General features: G+C 33.6%; 2 protein-coding genes across 5 annotated transcripts in view; one reads left to right on the top strand and one right to left on the bottom strand.

Annotated features, from left to right (window-relative positions):
* LOC111050323 (hillarin) overlaps positions 1 to 19,034 on the bottom strand; it is a 132,964-nt gene that overhangs the window by 26,840 nt on the left and 87,090 nt on the right. Inside the window, exons 3-6 of the mRNA XM_022336624.2 lie at positions 8,849 to 9,045; positions 4,718 to 4,955; positions 1,261 to 1,343; positions 670 to 813 (exon numbers count right to left, since the gene is read on the bottom strand). Of these exons, the coding sequence (XP_022192316.1) occupies positions 670 to 813; positions 1,261 to 1,343; positions 4,718 to 4,955; positions 8,849 to 9,045 (662 nt within the window). The remainder of the gene's footprint in view (positions 1 to 669; positions 814 to 1,260; positions 1,344 to 4,717; positions 4,956 to 8,848; positions 9,046 to 19,034) is intronic.
* Positions 1 to 19,034, top strand: part of LOC111049946 (dystrophin) — a 322,297-nt gene that overhangs the window by 250,902 nt on the left and 52,361 nt on the right. The window lies entirely within an intron of this gene.

The following is a 19,034-nucleotide window of genomic DNA, read 5'->3' as shown; positions in this document are numbered from 1 at the left end:
GAGGTGGTATGGATGTAATTGTTGGATTTTATTATCCTCCAATAATAGATTGATTGACATTAAACTGCACTGACAAGCTCTTGTGCTCGTCTCTGATGTTCATAAATTTCATTAAGAACTTGTTCTTTAACTCAACAGTCATAGTAGATCGGGGTCGCCTGCATAAATGGCTCTTTGGCTATCAAAGAAGGGGAATAGTTTACTAAAACATCGGCAAATACCAGCAAGGGAATACAGTCTCGTTGCAATAGAGTATGACTTTCTGGCGGGGTATGGATGTAATTGTGCTATTTTATAGCTCCAATTAATAGATTGATTGACATTAACTGCACTGACAATTCTCTGTGCTCTTCTCTGGATGTTCATCAAATTTCAGTAAGAACTTGTTCTTCTAACTCAACAGTCATAGTAGATCGGGGTCTGCCTGCATAAATGTGCTCTTGGTATTCAAAGAATCTGTTTCAGACAGACGTTGATTGATAGTGGCAAAAAACCTTGAACTGGACCATACTCGGTAGGAAAGTTCTCTTGATACAAACGTCTTGCTTCAGTACTATTACAGTAGTGTCCCATTCCATACATTAAATGCATGTCAGCTATTTTTGAGGTTTGAAAATGAGGATTCACATAAATTTTAATCAATGTTAAGAGAACATTCCAGCTACTCACCTGCAAAGTCTTTTGAATAGAACGTGATAACTTTCAGTGCCATGCTTGATTCCTCTTAGAAGACCCATGGGTGTATCACCTCGGAGATCTTCATCAAATGTCATTGTATTCAAGTTTTTCACTGTTATCCAACGAAATATCGTTCTGAAAAACAAATTACAATTTATAAAATTATCATAATCATCCAATAAATATAGTTATTATACTACTTCTTATGGTTGAATTCATGAGAGACTGTTACATAGTTTTAAAAAAGTTGAAATATTCTACCAGTCTGAACCTGTAAGTCACACTGATTGTCAATCTCTTACAATATTCTAAGTCAAAAAAATATTATTTACAACAAATTAATGCTGATATCATGAATGATATAGAAGAATATTATACTTTCATACAATTTTCATGAATATAATTTCGAAGAAAATTCCACAATTTCTTTATGAATTTGAAGATTGATTCTGAACTGAAGCCTGGACCTCGTTTATCATACCACTCATGATAAGGGTGCCTAAATAATAGGCTACTGTCAATAGGATAGTAGGTATAGAAATACAGCAAACTTTGTCTGTATTTTGTGAAGTGAATGATTACCTGGCCTTTTCGATATCAGAGCCACATCTGCCCACCAGCTGCCGCACCAGATCTGTGAACGTCTTCTGGTCTTCTTGCGCCACCTCAAAATAAAAATATTATATAATAATTTATTCGTCATTGAAGTTTTCTCTCAGCAAGTAGAATAATAGTATGATAAAATTCAATTATAATAAATATTGATTATAATTAGAATAATATTCCAAATACGGTAAGTTATTTTCAACATTACCTGCTATTTATTTCACCTGTATTTTTTTCTACAACCTGCAACATAAAACTTTAGTACCATGCCACTTTATCTTGTTCTGTATTTTTTTGCCATTTGAAACTTTTTAATCATAGTGTACCTGATCATAATCATAAAACAGGTGGTTCCCGCTTTTCACGGCTACCTTCTCTCTGGATTTCGAATTTTATATCTATTTCTAGTATAGGGTAGGCTTATTTGGAATCAAGAATGACTAGTATAAAGCGTAAAATAAGTTGGAATAGAATATGACAAATTCAATATGACGTCTACTAGATGATAATAATCCTAGTTTAAGAGACTCACTTCAAACTGTCAGCATTGATTGAATGAGAAACATTGATCTTACTCATAATGAATGTTGTGTAGTAGGCCTACCGTATGGAGTGAATCTCCTAATAGTAGGAATCATCTTGGTCGATAACATTATTAGAAATTATACAGTTAACTGTCTTATAGCCAACCAAGCATCCAAGATGAACATTTATGAATATTTGTGTATAATACTGTTATATTCTTCTTATTAATAAACAAAGGAATTGTACGGAATAGGAAATACACGATTAACGCATCATCACTTATGAACTAATGTCGAACAACTGATGAACTTGCAATTTCACATTAAGATTCTAAATAATTTACGTAGGATAATCATAGCCAAATTTTACTCTTATTAATCATTCAGTTTTAATACTTGAAACAAATTTATTCATTTTTGATTCAAAGCTTACGAAACGATAAAAGCCCAACCACAAACAGAGTGATTCCTTCGAGTAGTTGGTAGCACACCTGGTTCACGAATCAAAGGTTGGAGGCTCAAGAGGCTAATCAAACTCTTTTTTTTGCTGAGAATTTTCAACTTTGATGAAGAAGGTTATCCATGCAATTTTGACAAAGTAATTAATTGATCGTTTTTTTTTGTTTCCTGGACATAAAGGAGATTGTACTTTACAATACAGAATTTCTCCCAGTGCAATGCACGGGTTACCTAACCCCATAATAATGCTAGTCCATTATAAAAGTTACCGTACAATATTATTTCCTAGCGAGTTGAAAAACGGGTGCACTTAAGGAGCATCATTGTCCAAAATTCTAATGAGGGTTCGCTAATCCCCACATCCATTAAGTTTTTTTTAGCTGTTAACAACTTTTTTCAAATCTAGAGTAATACAGATTCGCAAAGACAAATTGTTTTCATTTTTTATGTTTTTTTAATCTGTATGCATAATGATGTGGATTCTCTTTGTTTTTTATATCTAAGCCAGTCAGTGGCGTACCCAGAAAAATTTCTGGCAAGGATCAGAGAATTTTGAAAATAAACCTTCAATTTGGTGTGATTTTACACAATTCCCACTTAAAACTAACATTCCTACCAAGTTTATTTTGTGTTCAGTAGGCCACTTATTATTTCTATTATCATGGAAATTACATAGGCCTATGAGTTTTTAGATAACAAATAATATGGAATGGAATAGAATTCTATATTAGTCACTGAATTGTTTCAAAAAATTATCATTTTGTATTAGCCCTGAATTGACCTACTCATTATTTATTAGATAGGATGCTACCTATAATTTTAGCTCTAAAGCAATTTTTGAACAAACTTTACCATCACAGGCCTTATCTATATTATAAAAAAGGAAAGAGCTGGCTTATTACAAGTACGGGATAGGAAATTCACGAATGACGATGCATCAACACGTTTAAACTACTGGACTAATTAACTTGAAAATTTGCATAGATTTTTAATTTACCGAGGATGCTTATAGGCCTATTTTTAATTCTTCAAAATTTCATTACGTCAAGTTTTCAGTTTGTCAAGTTTTCAACTTGTCATGCTTCCAGTTTGTTATACTTTGCTAACTTTGCTTGAGAGTGGTCATAAATAAAATAGTGTATTCAACGATTTTATTTTTTATATTTTCATTATTCTTCTATCTATATAATATCCTCTTTTTCCATATCTACAGAGTTGGTGAAAAGTATGGAAAAAGCTGAAAAGGGAAATTTGACGATAGGTCATCTGATTGGGGATCCTATTCGAATAGAAATAACTACTTTTCTGTCGCATCAAAATTTTGTTCCGCCATCTTGGAATCGCCATTTTATATCTAACCACATTTTTTTATTGGAAGGTCATATGATGCATGGATTCGATACAGAACTTCAAGAGAAAATGGATATGGATTCGATACAGAAATTCAAGAAAAATGGATTGTGAAAGCCGCAAATCGATATCTCGAACCGTTCAAATGTTATTCACATTGAAATATACTAATTTAATCATCCATCATCTATGATAGAGGGAAGAATTGGCTTATACATGTACGGGATAGAAAATTCATAAATGAGGTAGCATCACGTCTGAACTACTAAACTTATTAACTTGAATTTTGCGTAAGGATGGTTATAGGCCTATTTAAAATTCTTCAAGATTTCAGTAGGTCGAGTATTCAGTTTGTCAAGTTTTAATTGGATCCTTGCGGAGCACGGGTTACCTGCTAGTTAACATTAAAACTTGATTTACATTTTTTCAGGTTATCATGATCTTTACTTTAGTAGGCAGTCAAACTTATATTTTGGGGGAGGTATGAAACCATTTTCCCAAATATTGAGGGGATGAGTATCCTCTGCCCACGGTAAAAACTACGCCTGTTGTTCATAACTGGGAAATTTTGGGGGGACTCTAGAAAAAGCTGCTGGAGCATTGTTTAAGGATATTACGGATGCCCACATGAGCTTTTTGCTTGTGCGTGAGTAATGGGAAGTGCGAGAGGGAATTATGAGATGATGAAACGTTCATGCCTATTCGATGGGATTCGGCGGGATTCGAACCCGCGACCAGGTAGCACTAGCAGACTGAAGGGTGTAACACTAGTCAACTCGGCTATCTGGCCGGATATGAACCACTGTAGGCAGTCACACTTTTCAACCACATGCTTAAACTAAATTAACTATAATCAACTAGAGCAATGTAAAGTTGTATTAAATTTCTTAATAGAAAGTTAATAGATGGTAAAAATTGACAAAAAGATTAACTTTGAAGTAGTGCTATCTGTAGTTTCCTGCTATCCTAGTCCCTAAGCTCTAGACTAGGCCTACTCACTGTCTAGCTCATAAATAATATCATTGTGCTATTCTTTATCCCTTATTTTTGTCTCGACTTAATACTTTGTACAATATAAAGATTATAATGACTATGCCTACCGAGATGGCAATCTGGTCGACATGCGCAAACTCGACAGGGTCGTTATAGATCTGGAACTTGGAGAGGGCGGGAGGGGCCGGCAGGGGTGCCTGGCTGGGGTAGGGGGTGAGAGCCTCCTGTAGTGCATCGCCGTCGTCCAGGTAGAGGCTCTCCGCCTGCATGTATTCACTGCGCTTCTCGTTGATCAACTCCAACATCTCTCGGCTCTGCTTCTCCACTAGTGCCGCTGTTGCAGCCCTGGAACAACCAATCGTCATCAATAAACGTGAATTTCCATGTGGATATAATAATAAATTATAATAATACAGTGTTCAAGAAAGACTTTACAATAAAGTATCTTTATCGGACTACTTGAATTGTTTAATTATTCTAGAAATTACTAGTACCATTTTATACTTTTTACATAAACACGACCAGTTTCAGCACTCATGCCATTTTCAGACATTAAATCTTTGATAGTGCGGAATGCGCCATAAAAAACGATGAAGGTGTAACATACCGTACCGTGATATATGATTCTGCACTATTGTATTAATATGATTCTGCACTAAGATGTATATTTAAAAAAATGTGTTAATAATTTACATATGCTAAATTTGTACTGAACATAGATCGAAAACATATCTTGAAGATTTTCAAACTAGAAGAAATTTTATTTGAAAAATCGAGTGAAAGTGGTTTCTTTGACTCAAGGTTACGGTACTCTTTCTTCTGCCCTCACTTTGCCTCTTTCTACTTTGCCTCATCAGTTCAGATTCGATAAAAGTTTGTTTTAAAAAAAAATGTGAAATTTATTAAAATAATTAAAACAATATATTGAAGTCAATCATACCAATATACCAATGCAATTCTCAAATGTGTTAGTAGGCTGTTCTATTCACTTTCCATTTGTATATTAACTGCCAAAATCAAAATACAGTAATACACTAGTCAGTTTAGAAGCATTTTGCACATATCAATTAGCACTCAAGTGAACTTATTTTCATATTTTCCTCTCTCTGCGTGAATTCAGACTCTTATAAGGCTCTATTTTAGACTTCAAGTAAGGCTATTCCTAATAATAATAATTTTTATTTCCATTAAGATGTGTGCAAAAGACCAAAAAACAAAATTATATAAAATAATATTAATTACACTGTCTGAATTGTTAAGTGATACAAAAGTCTGTACATAGTTAATGTCGTGAAAAATGAAAAAAACAAAATATCACTTCTACACATACAAACATCAGAAAGGAAATAATTAGGTACTCCCGATGCTAAGGCCTATATGGGAGTCCCAGCATAAAAAAATAAACCAGAAACACACTTATAATTTGTATACGAACAAAAAGATAATAATAAACTGAGGTAAACTTATGTATTATTTACATTAAAATATTAAATGTTTGATTTAGTTTGTTATTTTGTGGTAACGGTGCTTGGTCGGGCTACAACTTACTAATTTTGTGTTGTCAATATTATTCAGAATCAGTCCTTTACTTAGCATGTAGATTATACACTATTGGAATCAACTGTAGATTTCGAAGTCTAAGAAACTTTTTTGAACAATGTTACATACAATGTTCTCTTTAAGTCAGTTTAGGCAAATTATATATAGTTTCCGAATATTCCCTATAGGTAAAAAAATTAAATTAATAAGAAAATGAAACACAGTAAATAAATCTAGTTTTTCAGAAAAAAAACATTTTTCCTCCTCGCATGGGATTCTTTCAACTATTGATTGTACTCGCGCTTCGCCCCCCCCCCCCTGCATCAGCAGTTGAGTGGGTTAGCAGCCTCCGCGCTTCGCGATCCGGTTGGGAGGCGGGCTCCGCCCGCACAATTCGCTAAAAACCGTAGAATAGGAGGAATCGCTTCGGGTCTTCACATTGTTTATTCTTTTTCAGACTACCATTTCAAGAAAGAGTTTTCCAACAAAGAGCAACATTCTCTCATTCTTCAGTGAACTTGTTTTCTAGAAATGTACAAATATGTTGAAATTCACTGCGGCCTACCGCAGACCAGCCAACCACAACATTAGGCTATTCAGCATTGCATAACCGCGTTGAGTGTGTGTTCAAAGACAGAAATTTGTTAACAGCTCATCCTTGCCAACTTTACGCAAACTGTGATTAGTTCTAAAACCGCGACCGCAACTGCTAGAAACTACGGGTAAAATCGTATTTTTTATGCACGCTATGGGTTTGGAGTTTATGAATAATTATTGCTGTCGTATCATCAATATCACATCGACATGAAATACGAATAACGATTTTTAGCCTAAATTTCACCTCTAAAAAAATTGTCACTGGATAACTATAGCTAGCTCCTATAATCATTGTAATTCTGTTGTGTGTAGTTGAAAAAATAAAGGAATTCCAAAAGAATAATTATTTTTTCAAATCGACTTGAAATTCAAGATGATATTGTTCAAATGGAAAATATTTTGTTTTAATAAATTAGATGTGTTGTATTGTACTTGGCGTTCACTTTCCTGATCAGTTAAACATTTGTGAATCATTCATGTTATTATATTATTATCAATGTTTTTTATAATAAATAATGAGAATCCGTTAATGTTCCATGGTTAGATTTCCATCAGAAATCAAACATTTCTAAATAACACAAAAATTTATCCAATATCCTCTTTGCTGTTTATGCTATCCCAAATAAATAAAAAGTGTAATATATTTTCAAAAAATGGATACTTAAAATTAATTAAGTATAATTAAATTAATTTTAGTCAACTTGTGATTTCTATATTCTTATTGTGTATCTTCTAATATTTTCATGCGTGTAGACTGGTGCATTACTCCATAATATGTACTAGTAAAAGTGCTTCTGGCTCTCTTGAGCTTTAAATTCATAAGGTTGAGCTTGATATCATCCAGTCAAGTTTCCAAGAGACTGCATTGTTCTCCTCCTTTGATAATCTGCCCTTGAACTTGATTTCTAAGCATGACGTCATGATGCCGACTAAAGGGGGTCACCAGAGCCTGACGGAGTTGGCAAAAGGTGAGGGGTGTCGTGGGTGGACAGGTCAGTGAGTCATTTTCTGTTCACTCACGTCATTATTCAATATCCACTGCTAAGCACAATCATACAATCAATCAATTTGCCCAAGCTTACTGCCCGCTTTCATACAAAAATACTTCCAGCAATCTATGGGCTAATTTCATATTTATCCACCCTTTCGTTCAATTTTTTCTACGCAAAAAATGTCTTCATGTCATTCTGAACACTGCTGATCCTTTTTTGGGACCCCTCCCACCAAGATTTGATTTTGGCCCCCACCTCACCCCTTCAAGAATTTCAAACACATTTGAGCTATAGTAAACTTCTGTATATCTTGTGCTTATCAGAAATGTTTTGGCTACAACAGTAGAAATCTCACCAATTCCGTATAAAATTATCAATAAAAATGCTCTGCTAGTATCAATTTGGTATTTTCAATATAATTACCTTATACATTCATTTGATTAGAATTCTCTTCATAATATTCAATAATTCAATGCGATGAAAGTGAATAATTTCAAGTTTAAATTCTGCATAAAATGTGATTTTCAGTGCTTAACTCTCCCAAATTGAAAACAATGTTAAATATATATTATATCACCTTCCAATGAAAAACAACCTATCCATATCTCACCTCATCACATTAGTACAATCGATATACTAACATGGGAATCACCAGCAAAACGTTGCCAGAGGTCAACAATGATCTCAATAACTTTTTTACAAAATTATCAATAAAACAACTATAACAAAATTGAGAATTCTTATTATCATCATGGAAAACTACAATAACTTCAAGAACATGCAGAAACTTTTACAGAAATTTAATATAGTCACCAAGCAATGTTTATCGCTTTCTATTTGAATGGCTTCGATTAATAATGGGATACTAGTTGTCCTATACTAACTACGTAACTACATACCACAGTACAGTCTCCTATTTAACCCATCACTGGATAGGGATTCATAAATGAATCAGCTTCATTCATGAAATAGTTTTATTCACACTAGACCAGAAACTACTGCCATAGACTAACAGAAACTCCTCTTCAATTATCTGGGATATGTAGCTAGTTTAAGCTACTAAGGCCTGGCCTATCGATAGTATAGGCTATTGAATATTGAACTACTCACCTTTCGTGTTCTAGTAATTTTTTAATAAGGGAATCTTTCTTCTTGTCTCGTCGCATGGTCATGTTCTTCTCCAGGTCGATCCTCTCCTGCTGCAGTCGCATGGTGAGCACTTTCGTGTCTTCTGGTCTTTTTCTTTTCGTCTGCAATTCGCGTTCAAACCTACTCGTTAGCCGCTCTAGCTCTTTCTCCCATTCGTCCTGCAAACAAATTCAATCAGCAATGTTACGGTTTGTCATTTTTCATTAGAAAACATTGGCAAAGTACATGTATGTAAAAATCTACAACTTCAATGAGGGATAAAAAATTCATCATATCTCTAAATAATGTAATACAGTAATAATTGTTTTTATGAGAACTTTATATTTCTACTTTTATAATAAATTATAGTTTCATCTTCTTCATGATGCAAAAGATGTGCTTGACGGCTTTGAAGTTGCAGTTAATGAGGAGTATTCCTCTTTTTGGAGCAAATAAGTAGCTTTTGCAATAAATTATGGATTTTCTGTTATTTAATTCAGGTATGCTCTGTGCTCAAAAGGTAATGCAGCAAAGGGAACGAGGGGTGGCTGTATTGCCTGGACAAGAAGATTTCAGTCATAATTTGTATAACATGATTAACGTTTTATTTGGCGAGTTCGTGGTCTCACAACAATCAAATTATCTATAGATAAACTGAAAAAAACTTCAATGAATAACAACCAAACTTTTATTTTTTCATGAACTGTTTCCCTCTTCAACAAATAATTATTTTAAAAACTCTAAATTCTGATGGAATAATAGTATAGCTTGTTTGTTCTAGGGTATGGCTTCCTTATAAGATACATACACTAAAACCGTCACACCTGACATACTTTCATGTTATTCTCTATGGACTTGACCTAATTTCAATTTTTTTCAAGTCTAGTTTATTTTTATATCTAGTCTGGACAATTTTTGTTTTCGAGAACAAAGCATTCATCTGTAAGCGTTCTCCAGTCGATGTTCATTCTCCATCTCAAGTCTTCACTCAAAGTTTTTATTTGGACTTTGAAGTACAGTTAACTGTTACTCAATGTTTTTCCCTTTGGACGCTGGTGCATTTATTTTGTGTGCCAATTTCGATACGTATTACTTCAGTCGATCTCTCCTATTTTGAAACTGTACGCTCAGTTTTTCTTGGCTTCTTCTCGTGTTTTTCTGTTATCGATTCTTCTGTCTGATAGTTGACTATTAATGTAAATTGGTGCTTACCCCTTGAATTTTCCGCTCTAGTGGAGTGAGATAAAATACACAATAATTGCCGAAAAAACGGAATGAAAATGGGATGTTCATCAAGGGTTTCGATTGTGAAAACTGGAACTGTCATTTTTTCCAAAGCTTTTTAAAATTGGGGGTTTAATATACGTAGCTTGTTTATCCCTTCCCTTCACTCCACTGTTTATTGAAAAAATGCCTCTCCTAAAGTGAAGCTTCAGACCTTCAGATACTCATAAAATTTGCACTCTTCCCTATGTACGTCCTAGTCAAGGCTTGCTGGAAAGTATAAGCAAGAAGAGAAAAGTATCCTCCTTTAACATGCCATGTGGGCGAATTCCATCCATGTGATCTTGAAGGATTCTCTAGAATTCATACTTGAATAGCACTACCTGAGATTTCAACAATATCTATGATATATATATATATATATATATATATATATATTATATATATATATATATATATATATATAATATATATATATATATATATATATAATTATCGAACATGATATAACTTGAATATTGTTTATATATTTTGAATTATAACTGAAGAGACTTGAAATGTTGTCAAAAATCCACTTTATTTAAAATGTTCTTCAATTATGGAAAAGTTCCCCAACATCAATATCTCTACATCACTCTACAAACAAAATTGATTTATGTTGAGTGAGTACCATAGTAAATGTCATCAAAACTCTCTCATGTCTCATTATTCATTACTATTCCGAATTACTCCATCCTACTGGATACCACCGCCTTTCATCTATGTGATGAGTTCATTGTTTATCATTTGTGTATGTGTGTGTGTGTGTGTGTGTGTGTGTGTGTGTGTGTGTGTGTGTGTGTAAGTGATGTTCAACGGGTTGAAACGTTAATGAAACTGTCTTCCCCACTATTTGCAATTGAAAAATGTCAATAACATGAACATGAAAAGAATTTTCTTTTCCAAAATAGTTTGAGAACAATTTCAACCCACTCAACCTTACTGGAGTCTGGACTTGAATTCAAATGAATGAGGAAATACAATTTGAAAACTACGATGATTGGTTTTGACCCATAATCCTCACTTCAAACAAAACTCCAATCAAACACTTGATTGGAGCATTGTTATTCGATAAATTGACACAAATGTGTACCGTAACAGAGTAAGTAATAGATACTTGGAGCTTTGAACCTGAAGGAGAGTGATTTAGGATCAGTGTTCCCTCAAATTCTTCGCATCTATCGTAGAGATGGAATGGGTAGGTTTCAAATGTCTTTTGTACAAGAGATAGAGTAATTCAGTCTTCTGAGCTTGATTTAGGTTAGAATTACGAGTTTGTTTAGGTGTGTAAATAGGCCTATAACGCGATTCATTCACGTTGACTAAAGAGCACCTTGTAATCAAGGTTGTTGCCCCTGTGTGATGTGAGCATGCCCTTTGCTGCACACTTCAAACTCCGCTTCATTCGGAGTTCTATTCAAAGGCTTTGGGCTTTGTAAATGGTGGCAGGTGATATGTAATATATATAAGGTTTTTGCATTTTCCATTATTTGGGAACGACCAAGATTGAGAACATGATAGAACTTGAAGTTTAAATATGACCAAGTAGATGAATCTCATGCAACAATATTTATGGGGAGTACGACAAAGTACATGGTATGTCCCTCTGATTGAATATCAAGCAATATTATTTTATATTCATTACATAATATTTCTTTGAATAATTAGGTGGCAAAATGCGACTTGTGACATGTAACTACAAAAGTAGATTATTCCTTCATGAATTCAAATATTTTGAGAATGAGATAACAAACATCAATACAGCAATAAGTGGAATATGATGGAGAATCCTCTTCATACATAAAATAATACATATTTAATAGAGAAAACCGACAAGTTGGGAATATGCTCCGTTAGAATGACGTCACAAAGTCCAGGACTACCGATTGATAACGATGAAAATGCACGGTTGTTGTGAACAAAAGTACTTGCTGTCCTATTACCAGTCAGGTGTACAAGGCTAGATAATGTGGGTAATTCTCTCGTGTGTTGATCTTTCCAACGTGAAGCGGAAACACTAATGACAGGCTCAAGAAATAATCGAACTCAGAAAGCGAATTAACAAAACTGAAATATATTATAATAAAATATGTATCATACAGTGCAGGTTCAGAATTTGATTCAAGGTTGATAATAATTTAGCATTAACAGAATAGTTAAAAATTTTCTTGTGCTTGCATGATACCATGCGTGATTCAACAGAATTTTACGATTGATAAATTGAACAGTTTTGAAAAAATAGTGAAAAAATGAATTATAAAATATTTTTTAAAATGCTCGGGGTCGTGGTTCTGGCAGCGGAGGACAGCCAATCAACTACAAGTTCGTATAAATTAAATATTGAATAAATTTTAGGCTCTTAATAACTAAAAGCGCTTGTCGGCGTGGCCAATAATTTAACAAAGAAAAAATTTATGTTTCTGCACTGAAATATTTTTCGAAGCGTAGATTGGGGCCCCTTTTAAAACTTATAACTCACGTGAATTTCCTTGGCGGTCGTGGTTTTCTTCTTTAGATCAAAAATCGTTTGATCGGCAGCAATCCAGGCTTCGGTTTCAGCACGTGTGGAATTTTAATTTAAATATCTCCTTCACCGAATTAATTAGGGATAATTTACTTTAAACTTTTAAATTTATCGATTGATGAAAACATAAATTTACAAATAACAAATAGATTGGCCTAAAATATCGGCTCACAAATAGAACATTTAAAATCGAACGAAAATTTTACAAATAGGTCTTGGTAACTATAAAAAGAGATCTGAACGGTGAGGATTTCAAAAGGGAAGTGCTGTCTTTTTTCTCTAAGCTTCTTGGCTAGACCTTTCTTCTGAGAATCTCGATGTAATAATTTGCATAAAAATTTGCCATTGGTAGAACGCTTGTGACGTAGACATGACGTCAGTGGCAAGCAGTAGAATATAATTCCTTTAATTACAATAATAATTTAATTTATGTAATTCTTAAAACTGCTTAATCTTCTAGACATAGTTCCTCTCATACAATGTACATGTGCTAGCGTAAATGATAAGGCAGGGTTGTTGTCTGATAATAGATTAACATGTGTTGCTTTCAAACGATCACCTTCTTGGTGCTATTTCTATGCACTATGATTGGCTTAGGCTTGCCAAAGAGATTTAATTACCATGTGGTTCAGTGAATTAAATCATTAATAAATTAATATTCTTATACAATTTTATTAGGTTTGAGACTGTTATAATTAATTTCTGCCGTTTTATCAATAATATAATTTCATGCTATGACCTATTTAGTTACAATAAGACCTGACATATAATATAATTTCTTAAATAATAAATAATTTCAACGATAATACATACATTTTATTTTTTTTGTTTGAAATTCTTGGTCCTTTATTGATAGTTTTATATTTTTAGGAATGATATTTTACCTTGCAAAAACGGCATGACATTTGACAATACTTTGAATCAGTCAGCTGCGTTCGAACTGTTTTAAAAAACATCTGATCGATAGTAAACAAAGTGTAACCTCAAATTCAATGAGCAATTCGTAAATAATTCGTGCTTTATTTGCAAAATAATTATAATTTTATTGAATAATTTTCTAGAAAATATTCAGTATAGAACGGTACTCTTATCTAATATACAGTTACTGATAAGTAAGCTTTATCGCTCGGTCGCTAACTATTCCTTTAGCAAATTCTTTCATTTTAAAAGGTAATCACAATTTTCTCTCTTCTCATGAGATCTATTTGAAAGATTCATCACAATATATATATATATATATATATATATATATATATATATATATATATATATATTATATATATATATATAATTATCGAACATGATATAACTTGAATATTGTTTATATATTTTGAATTATAACTGAAGAGACTTGAAATGTCAAAAATCCACTTTATCTAAAATGTTCTTCAATTATGGAAAAGTTCCCCAACATCAATATCTCTACATCACTCTACAAACAAAATTTATTTATGTTGAGTGAGTACCATAGTAAATGTCATCAAAACTCTCTCATGTCTCATTATTCATTACTATTCCGAATTACTCCATCCTACTGGATACCACCGCCTTTGATCTATGTGATGAGTTCATTGTTTATCATTTGTGTATGTGTGTGTGTGTGTGTGTGTGTAAGTGATGTTCAACGGGTTGAAACGTTAATGAAACTGTCTTCCCTACTATTTGCAATTGAAAAATGTCAATAGCATGAACATGAAAAGAATTTTCTTTTCCAAAATAGTTTGAGAACAATTTCAACCCACTCAACCTTACTGGAGTCTGGACTTGAATTCAAATGAATGAGGAAATACAATTTGAAAACTACGATGATTGTTTTTGACCCATAATCCTCACTTCAAACAAAACTCCAATCAAACACTTGATTGGAGCATTGTTATTCGATAAATTGACACAAATTTGTACCGTAACAGAGTAAGTAATAGATACTGGAGCTTTGAACCTGAAGGAGAGTGATTTAGGATCAGTGTTCCCCTCAAATTCTTCGCATCTATCGTAGAGATGGAATGGGTAGGTTTCCAAATGTCTTTTGTACAAGAGATAGAGTAATTCAGTCTTCTGAGCTTGATTTAGGTTAGAATTACGAGTTTGTTTAGGTGTGTAAATAGGCCTATAACGCGATTCATTCACCTTGACTAAAGAGCACCTTGTAATCAAGGTTGTTGCCCCCTGTGTGATGTGAGCATGCCCTTTGCTGCACACTCCAAACTCCGCTTCATTCGGAGTTCTATTCAAAGGCTTTGGGCTTTGTAAATGGTGGCAGGTGATATGTAATATATATAAGGTTTTTGCATTTTCCATTATTTGGGAACGACCAAGATTGAGAACATGATAAAACTTGAAGTTGAAATATGACCAAGTAGATGAATCTCATGCAACAATATTTATGGGGAGTACGACAAAGTACATGGTATGTCCCTCTGATTGAATATCAAGCAATATTATTTTATATTCATTACATAATATTTCTTTGAATAGTTAGGTGGCAAAATGCGACTTGTGACATGTAACTACAAAAGTAGATTATTCCTTCATGAATTCAAATATTTTGAGAATGAGATAACAAACATCAATACATCAATAAGTGGAATATGATGGAGAATCCTCTTCATACATAAAATAATACATATTTAATAGAAAAAACCGACAAGTTGGGAATATGCTCCGTTAGAATGACGTCACAAAGTCCAGGACTACCGATTGATAACGATGAAAATGCACGGTTGTTGTGAACAAAAGTACTTGCTGTCCTATTACCAGTCAGGTGTACAAGGCTAGATAATGTGGGTAATTCTCTCGTGTGTTGATCTTTCCAACGTGAAGCGGAAACACTAAAGACCTGCTAACGAAGCATTTCCAACCTTTCACACAGATTTCTCAACACACAGGAGACTTAGTTAATAGCTAATAATAAGGCTCTTTTAGGTACTTGGCAAGATATTAATTCTTGATACCAATGCCCTGGATCTGAACTTCAAATTTATACATTGATACATACAATATCATTCTCAATTATGAATGAAGAAGAAGATGATTATGAATGATTGGGAAAAGAACAACAGGCTTCAGCCCAAAAATGTTCCTTTCCCAAATTTACATGGAGATTGTTGAAAAATAGGTTATGTTTACACTTCAAATTAGTGATAAATTTAATCTCTGATAAGTACTACCATAGAGAAACAATAGCATAAGTAGATATCCCATGGTATAGGACGATTATGTCGCAACTTTTACTGTTATCTCAAGCCGATTACTGTCGATTATTGTCAATTTTTACTATTTTGTTGGGGTGAGAGTGTATGAACGGCACAATATGAGAGACTACCAGTGTCACACAGCTTCAAGGGAAAGAACTACGTGGACTATCGGCTTGAGATAACAGTAAAAGTTACGACATAAACTCCCTATACCATGGGATATCTACTTATGCTATCGTTTCTCTATGGTACTACTGACAAGTTTTGCCTATTCTGAGAAACATTGCATTCTGGGTAATACGATAATCGCTTGATCTTGAATTAACAGAATAAACTATTGTGATGACTTTAAATCTCATTGGCTACGTTTTCAACTGACAATGATTTTCTAAGATTCTAGTACAGTTCTGTACATGATTGATATGATATTGTTGTTACCTGATGCTTCACCAACAAAAAGGTTTTATTAGGCTACACCAAAATATTTTAATCATTCATAATTTGACAGTTTTTTGTACAATGACTGAAGATGTTACAGTATGTTGTATAGTGATGCAGTACAGTCACGATCTAACAAGCTGATCCCTTGCCCGATTTGCCCCTTCCACAACTTCAAGACGATACTATGCATAGCTATAACATTTGATTAACCAGCTGAGTTGTATCCAGCTGTTTGAGTCAACCAGCCTAGCATGCCGTTTTATCATAAGGAATACAGCAATCAGCAGGCATAAGCAGTTGTCTTACTTAAACTTTCGCCCGCCGTCGCATCAAATAACTAGGGATCTTCTCATTAGACCACATCTGTAAACATTATCCTGTTCTCGATTGCCAGAGGAGTTCCTGATCTAATATGGATGCAATATTTGCCTTTCGTGATCGTAAGACGTTTGGTTTGTAAAAAATTTGCTAATAATTGAGACTTATTAGTTGAACAATATTCAACCAATAGAATAATTTATTAATTTAAAACATTTTGCGATCTCAGTGAAGGATTTGATTGCGTGGATTGCGATGTGCTTCTGAGAAACTGGTTCATTATGGCATTGTTGGTAGCAAATTCAATAACATTTTCGCCTCTTTCCTCAGTGACCGGAAACAAATTGTTTGCATAGGAAAGGAAAAATCTCAAGTTAATGAGATAAAAAGTGGGGTGCCGCAGGGATCGGTCTTGGGACCATTATTGTTCATATTGATGATTAATGATCTGCCACTCTGTACAAGAAATGCTGATTCTATAATTTATGCGGATAATACAACTTTTTTTAATGTAAACTCAAATTTCGAAATCCTCCAGATTGAAGCTAAGAACAGTTTGTCTGAAGCTTCAAAGTGGTTCAGAGCCAATGGTTTTTCACTCAATGAGGATAAAACTCAAGAAAATATTTTTAGCTTGAAGAGTTTACTTAAGGAGGGCCGTTTGGGTAATGTCAAATTTCTAGGTGTTTTTATTGACAGCAAACTTTCATGGGAGCCTCACATTAAATATATTACTTCCAAATTATCCAGAGTGGTATACTTGCTGAGAAATTGATAGGCTGTGTCCCCACGTCTTATGTCAGATCAGCATACTATACATTTTCCGTGGGTTAACGATGGGCTGAGCAAGTTTCTCTCGTAACTTGTGGAGCTACACATAAACATACAAGTATTGCTCAATATCAAACCCAACAGGTTAGTTGTGGGCGAAGTATATCTCCAATGTTTTCTTTTTTCTACAAATGTGTGAAAAGTTTGTCAAACTAGCTCCATTGCTACGTTTCGATTTTACTTCCGATACCGAGCTATCAACACTAAATTTTCGTAGAGAATGAGAAATGGGAATAGAACGACTGTAATGAAGTTGCTAGTTTCTAAAGTTTAAGAGTTTGATGTGATTCAATCAGTTCAAAACTTAACGTAGTGATATTATCGTACTTTCAACTTCTCTACAGAATGATTTTCTAATCATGTAACCCAATACTAATGTAACCTATGGAACAGAAATTAATTTGTGATGAAATGTATGGTTGGTTGTTCTATGCAAAAGGAATAATAGGCCTACTTTATTACTCATTCCTCAGTTACTAAGGAATATTGAAGAATATGCTCAAAGTGTCCACCCATTGTCTTGATACATGCTTAGACTCTTTTCACCATAATATTCACGTTCTATGCTAAATGACATTCTGTTTATGAGACTAGGTGACGAAAATCTACTCAGAATGTTACCACAAGGATGACCAAATCGCACTGCTGTCTGTATACCGATCGAGTAGGGCTGCCAACTTCGTGAGACAAAACACAGTTTTCCTTTAAGTTATTAGAAATAAATAGACTCACTTCCAAAAATAGGATACAAGGACTAGAAAATCACTCTGTAGGACAGCCTCTCAACATGATTGAGAATTTTTAATCAATTCAGAAATAGTTCTTCTATCTAATTACACTAACTCGTGATACATATATGAGTTTTTGGTAATATTTCAAAAATAGTAAAGTTTGAAGCTTACATAAAGGATTATTGAAATTGGCAGGTTCAATAACATTGTTTTTCTATGATATTAATGATGATAATAATAATGTTATTTCTATGATTTTGGAATTATTGAATAACTAGTCATGAAGCTCTTGTGTATTACTGTTATCAATTTCATAAAACTATGCATTGTCCATACTTGAAGCCTTCAATGTTTAAGGATTAAATGTCAATTGAATGGGAAGAATCAATATATTGTTGCTTTGTTGAAAACATCGCTATATAGATAGTTACTAATTTACTGAATTAGTATGTTTCAGTATTTTTAGAAATCCAGTAATTCCACCATAATATAGCCTTCTGAGTATGAGTATGAGATGTAACATATATAATGCTCGATAAAGCCTCGTTAATCATTTATTAACTATTTATATCTATCTATTTAGAACAACAACGGTATGGGAAATTTTTCTTGCCATGTTGTGTAATTTTCGTATCTATGAGGCTGTAACAAAAGAAGGAACAAGCATAGCATGTGACCCGTGATTAATGTGAGAACTAGAGGAATATAATTGGTAAGTTGGAAAAAGACGTTTCGCAATAGGCCATAAAACAAAATAAGGAAGTGTGTATCTACGCTCTACTTCTACATTCTAGAAGTGCAATTTCAATTTTATGTTTGAGAAGAGGTTGTAATAGATTGGTTGTATTTCAGGGTGAGTTCATTTC

The sequence above is a fragment of the Nilaparvata lugens genome, chromosome 2 (assembly GCF_014356525.2).
Source record: "Nilaparvata lugens isolate BPH chromosome 2, ASM1435652v1, whole genome shotgun sequence".
Taxonomy (NCBI): Eukaryota; Metazoa; Arthropoda; class Insecta; order Hemiptera; family Delphacidae; genus Nilaparvata; species Nilaparvata lugens.
This window is presented reverse-complemented; position numbering and strand designations above follow the sequence as displayed.